This window comes from Limulus polyphemus, unplaced genomic scaffold, assembly GCF_000517525.1.
Source record: "Limulus polyphemus unplaced genomic scaffold, Limulus_polyphemus-2.1.2 Scaffold1390, whole genome shotgun sequence".
In the NCBI taxonomy this organism is placed as follows: Eukaryota; Metazoa; Arthropoda; class Merostomata; order Xiphosura; family Limulidae; genus Limulus; species Limulus polyphemus.
Window position 1 is genome coordinate 175,299 of NW_013667000.1, and position 6,820 is coordinate 182,118.

At 29.3% G+C, this 6,820-nt stretch overlaps 1 protein-coding gene across 1 annotated transcript in view; it reads right to left on the reverse strand.

The window, feature by feature from the left end:
* Positions 1 to 200: 200 nt before the first annotated feature.
* Positions 201 to 6,820, reverse strand: part of LOC106463382 (insulin-induced gene 2 protein-like) — a 20,491-nt gene continuing 13,871 nt past the window's right edge. The window contains exon 6 of the mRNA XM_013923406.2: positions 201 to 4,645. Coding sequence (XP_013778860.1) covers positions 4,604 to 4,645 — 42 coding nt within the window. The 3' untranslated portion in view covers positions 201 to 4,603. The remainder of the gene's footprint in view (positions 4,646 to 6,820) is intronic.

Below are 6,820 nucleotides of genomic sequence, written 5' to 3' on the forward strand. Positions count from 1 at the left end.
GCAAAACTAGTTTTTAACAGGAAAGTATTTAATGCCAATCAGAAAACTGTCGACTATTCTTTCTTGAATATTAACTTAGTAAAGCTTATTTTGGTATGTAAAAAATTATTCTAGTTTGTTTCCATTCTCGTATCGTCAGTTTAAAGAATCGGAGAAACACATTCAAATTACTTTAAAATATTAAAAAATCTCAAACAAAATGAAAATCAAAAACGTTTTATTCCATTTACAGTTTTTACTTTCTTAATGAAATGTCAACACACTTGTACATGCTTTAATTAATTTTAGATTTTTTGTAACAGGTTTTCTTTCTCTCTATTCAACAACATATTTCTCAACTAACTTTAAAAACACTTAGATAAACATGTTATTTTAAAGAAATCCATTCCTACTGAACCTAAACATACAAGATTGTCAGTACTACAAAATCAACTCTCCTAGAGAAATAAATAAAACTTCACTAGTTACAGGAACATATAAACCATATACTGTTTTATCCATCACATTTTTTTCTGCTAGAAAACATGATACACATTATTAATTCATTCTGGTTTTCCCCCTTCATGTATATATATATACATTGAACAAACATAGCTCATAGGAAGTTCCTAATACCAGTAACAAATACCACAAGCTTTTTCCTACTTAGTTCAACACTCATGTAAATTTTTGACAATTAAAACTTCAGAGAATATTATATACAGCAAAGACTTTCTCCTTAAATTAGTTAGAATTGTACATGCTGCTATTCTGATTGAAATTTATTTACAACTCACTAACTCTATCTTTAAACATTTAAATATTGCTTTTTTTTCTGTAAGTTTTTTTTTTCCAAGTAACACACAATGTCCTATTGGTAATGGTCATTCATTAATCAGGTAATCTCAAGATAATTCTTTATACAGAACAACAACACGCAACTGATGTCAAAATTTGTCTAACAATTAAACCTAAACATACTTTCAGAAGTTCTACCGTACTCTGCATATATTACGTGAAAGTACGTAGTAATTTCTAAAATGCAAACTGTGTGCAATGTAAATATACATATAAAAACACACAAATATACATAAAGATTGTTTAACTCTGCTATTACATTTGTTATATATAATACACTGTCATCATCTCAAGGAAGTAATAACAACAAATTATAAATAAAAGTTTTAATAGCAAGTTCTATACTATCATTTTTTTTCAGTGTTAAATGCTTTATTATCTACATATTAACAATCAGTAATATACACTACACTTCTGAAGCTCACAAAACCTGGTTATCAAACACTGTACAATGTCAATATAACATGATAAATTTTTGTGTGTGTGTAATGTTAACACGGGTGTTTGTGCTAAGTTTCACTTCTGGTTGATTATTTCAAGTGAACTTCCTAACTGCCAAGAGGCTTTATTTGTCCATAAAGAAGAAACCAAAGCAAGAAAATGGGTTACCAGGGTTTTGCTATATGCATAACATAAAACTAAATAAATATTATTACTTTATTTATAATAAATTATGTTTTAAAACAATTACTGTAATCATTTTATCAGAAGTTGAAAAGAATACAAAATAATTTCCTCAATACTTACCACCAACACAAAAGCACAATGTTCTGTAAGAAACAACTGATGTATTTTGATTAAACTTCACCAATGGTTGGTTGTTGTTTAGCAAAAAGCCACACAATGTGCTGTATTGTATTCACAGCAAGGAATTAAACCAAAGATTTTAGTATTACAAGCTTACTGGTGTGCCACAAGGGGGTAGCAAAACACAATAAAATCTGAGGTTCCTAGATATACTTGAAGTAAAACAGAAAAAAGATTGTATTAAAAATATTTTTTCCAAAGGCATTATTTTAAAATTGTAAATTAAGATTTCTCCAAAATAACACAACAGGGTGGTTGCATTCTTTCAAAAAACAATTTTGTCTTTTCAGGAAAAACTCCATTTGTTTTAGGCCTGCAATCATGTAGAGAAATACTGATAATGAAATTCCTCCTCATATTTCTTCCCAATTAACACTGCTTTAGCCTTTAATGCAGCTATAAAAGAGGAATAACTTCAGAATATACTTTCTTCAGACTATGGCACTACGGAGAAGAAAGAAAAACCTTCAAAGACATTTCTACTTCATAGTAGGCAATAAAATGGTACATTTTCTTCGTAAAAGAATATTTGTTCTAACATGTGAAACATAATATTAATAACTTAAATAATTATCACTGAATATGACAACACACAGATTATGTTAAATACACTAGTGGTTGGCATAGCTAACCAACATAATTTCCATGCTTTTGCAAATACCAAGTTAATAGGAAAAAAGGATTTTTCAGATTTAGAATAATGTTTTCAAACTTTCATTTTGGTCACTTTTTGAAATTCCAAATTTTCCAGGATTTCCATGTCTGCAACAATCCTGCATAAATAACTGTAACCCATTGAAATTTTTTTTTCCAAAAAAAATTTTTTTGGATATTTCTTGAATAAAGAGAATAGTTAACTTTACAAAAATACTAAAAGAATGCATCTGGAGTTTATTAGAATTATGGCCCAATTAGGAATATCTATCAGAAACCTTTAGTCTAATATATTCATGTTTATAATAGTAGCACTATCTGAAATATTAAAGCCTAAAAGATAAATAAATTATTTAGACAACTAAAAGAAAAAAGTTAAACATGTAGATTTCATATGAGCTTTTGCAAATAATGCTACTACTTTTTAGTCACTTGTGTCCATGAGATAATTTATGCTGTGAAAAACAAAAACATCAATATTACAATAATGACTTGCAGCATTTTTGACCTAAGAAGTTACAATAATCACAACAAAATAGCTCCTGCAAGCTTGAAATAATAGCAATTAACTTGCTTAAAAATATTTCACAAACTTTCCCCATTTGAATAGAAAAAATAAAGCCCTCTTGCTTTCTTAACAAAGGCTCGTAACATTAGCAAAACGAACATCACTAATCATGATTCAGCAAGTAGTACTAAATATTGTCTAACTAATATTCTTGCTATAATTTCACTGTTGCCACTAAACACAGATAAAACAGAAAATGAAACATTTAGTAAAAAAATAAAAACAAAACAAACTAAAACCTCTAATATTCCAACATTAAGCTTCTTATCCGATACATTTATAAAATAACCTTTTAACACAAATGTCAAGAAAAATGTACTTAGCTAATCAGTGTAATACAACTGTGGCAATAAAATATTTAAATGTGACTCAAAACCATCCTTCCATGCCACAGATTTTAGACCTGTCTAGATTCATCTAGTGAAATAATATTTAAAGATGTTACAAAACCCTGAGATGCAGAAATACCTTTCTTTATTCCGCAATTACATTTCAATATAATTATTTCACTTTTCTCCAGTGTACTATTGGAAAAGAAAGTTAAGTATGCCTTATTAGCTAGTTTCAGAAGACAAATAGCTTTTGTATTTATAAGAAAAAAAATGTACCAAAATGAGAGAAAAGAAATGCACAATAAGGACGTACACAAACAGATACACATATATTAGCCCCCCTCTCATTTTTCTCTTACCATTCTTTCATATAAATACATGTTATAATCAGCATTTTGTGATTTCCAAAACTACAGCCATTATTGATATCTATCTACCATCAACCATTATTGAAGAAACCTAATAACCCAAGAATGTATAAAGAGTATAGACTTCTTTTCTTGAGAAATGAGCTGAAAATACTTTGATTCTACTTGTTTTTTCAAGCAATCTACAACAAAACAATAAAAAAAAAATCCTAAAATAAAGGATGTAAATAAATAAAAAAGCCATCGTATCTTTATCATTCAAACTAATCAATTTCAAAAACTTTTCCTTAACCATTCTAGCCACTCTAAATTGCATAGGAAACCCTCTTTAATCGTCTTCTAATTTCACTTGCAGCATGTATTATGTAATGAAATTCCTATGCAATTATCTAACAAGGAATCTTTACATTGATTAATACAATAGTATTAACAATTTGGTCATTCAACTCTATTTATAGTTTAATAAGTATGTTTTATGTCCCCTTTTTATAATAATTTTCATTTATTTTTTTTACTAATTATTAATTTTCTTCTCCAGACAAATGATTATACAATTCCTCTATGGTGGAGTCATAAATTTTAACACAAAAAACTATAATAAATGCCATTCATTCATCCAAGTTTTTGGACATCTAATTTCCAATTTTGTCTAGCAATCAGTTCCAGAAATGGTTGATTCATGCAGTTTTGCACATTATTCAGAAAAGAAATAGTTTTATAAAGTATTTTCTTATTTTTTCACAAGTGTAAAACACTAAAGCATAATTCCTTCTTACAAACCATCAATGTTTAGTCGACACTATTAGGCACTTTTATTTTATGTGGCAAAATATAATGAAATATTTTTGAAATGACAAACTTCCAAACTTCTCCAAATCTTTCAAAACAAAATTGGACAGGAGCAGTCTCTGCTACCTTGGTTCAGATTTTCTTAAATTTGGGTCTGCTGAATGCAATGGAATTTTTGTCTTAGTTAAGGTTGCTTTTCTGAGAAAACACATGAAAAACTTGGAACTATCAGGCCATGCTGAATAATGCTACTCCCGATGTCTTTTGCTTTCCAAGTCTATGGAATCATGCTGAAAAAAAAAAGTCAAAATATAAAATATTCCAAAGGGGTAAATCATAAAAATTATTAAGCTCTAGCAACGGTTGTTTCATAGCTTACATTCAGACATTTAAATGGGTAGAAAATGTAATTGCATTACACAGTTGTATGAGGAACTAACCTTAACCACGTCTCAACTGACTGTACATATAATTGGACAGTCTTTCACTAAAGATGTCCTTGTGATTATAACTAACTTGATTAGAACATGTTCTTTCCTTAGAACAATCTGAAAATAGATTAGTCCATCAATTTAAAACTTTTTACAATTAAAAGTTGGTTATTCAATATTGGAAAAAAATCATCTTTACTCTTATTTCTTAAAGAATCAAAGTCAAATCAACAGGAGTACCAATCATGAAGAAACAACAAGAATTACAAGTAGCTAAATTATGCTTCATGAACAGAAAATGCCATTTCCAACTCTACTGCAAGTCTGTAACTTGTGCTTTAACTAAGAACTTATTGGTACTAAACCCTAGCTCTACACACAACTTAGCATTGTAAGTATCTTTTGTTTAAAATCTCTGCAACGCTTCATATCAGACAATGCTGAGTAAATGATGAAGATATATGATAATAGTTCTAAAACATCACCTTCAAACTACCCTCGGAAGGTACATCTTACTAAAATGTTCAAAATTAATCCTTCCTCTAAAGTTGAAATATACAAACTTCAATCAAACTCTTAAAAAATAACATTTTAGCACTGAAAAAAAATCAGTTTTTATCTCTTTCTACCACAGCTATTTTCCACACTTTGCCAAGACGTAAAACCTGATCCTCACTTTCTATTTTACACTTTAACCTTAATTCCTATTCACATGAAGCAAATCATCTACTATCATAAGTCTTGTTCAATTATAAGTATCTGTACCAGTCCTCAACTTAGATTAACCATTAGCAGTTTTAGACACTTTCTCAGTAACCAAAATGGTAGTGTGAGAAAAAAAAGGGCATTCAATAATATAATTTTTTTATTAATAAAACCTCAACTGCAAGAACAGCATATTTCCTCTATTATTTCTACAACTACAATCTCTCATATGTTCATGGCTGTGTGACTATAAGTAGTAGTGAGGCGAGTGTCACTCTGGGTGGTGTGCTTCCTACAAACTAACACAGCATCATGGACAGTGGCTAAATTGACCAACATTCAAGTGTATGGTGGTAAATCTTGGAGACATGGTATAAATTGTTTTTCATTCTTAATAACCAATCCATCACTGCTGAAGTATAATATAATAAACAGTCTAAGAAACACAATTTGAAGGACTACTTCCAAATAAAAACAGAAAATTCTGATTCTATAGAGAAGTGAGTTAGCATATATTCATAACGTTATAGGAACATACCAAACATACCAAGTCCGATTGTCTTAAAAACTAAAAATCAAACCTCGTTTTTAAGGCTAAATATTAGTGGAGATGAGTCTCAAAAATACTCTCTACAAGTCAGGGAAGGGATACAAGGTGCTAAGCTATCCCCAGGAGACTACTGTTGCTATAAACAGTGCATCTTAACTCTTTGAACCTGGGCCTGGTTTCTGGGACCGACCTCGTAACTATTTTGTGCTTGTTATACCTTTCATGCTATAACTTTTAAATTAGTAAGCAAATGTTAACAAAATTTGGCAGTTTATTAGTAAACATTACAATGCTTTCATACGCAAAATATCTAATTTTTTTTATTATTAAGTCTTAAGGTTTGTATGCGTATCTATCATGCAAAGTAATTTTCATCTTAACATTAAAAATACTTTTATTCATCAGAAAATTTGGAAATTTCCCATGTGAAACCTTTGTAATGCCCAAATAGTTATCAAACATCTCTTTAAAAAAAAACTTTATATGTTATCTGTTATTTTCAGTAATTAATCTCTGTGCGGGTTCAGTAAATTTGACCGATCTCGCAACCACCATAAAAAAATTAGGAAAATAAACATAAATTATGCATCTTTCATTCTAGAATGAACAAAATTATAACACGAAAACAAATATTTAGATGAAATAGCTTAAATCTCATAACATTATACATTTATATATATTTTTATTGTATTGACTTTTAACCTGTGCCTGGTCTAACAATACAGAAGTTACAATGACACGGCTCGACGTGACACTCATGTTACCGTATACAAATAACA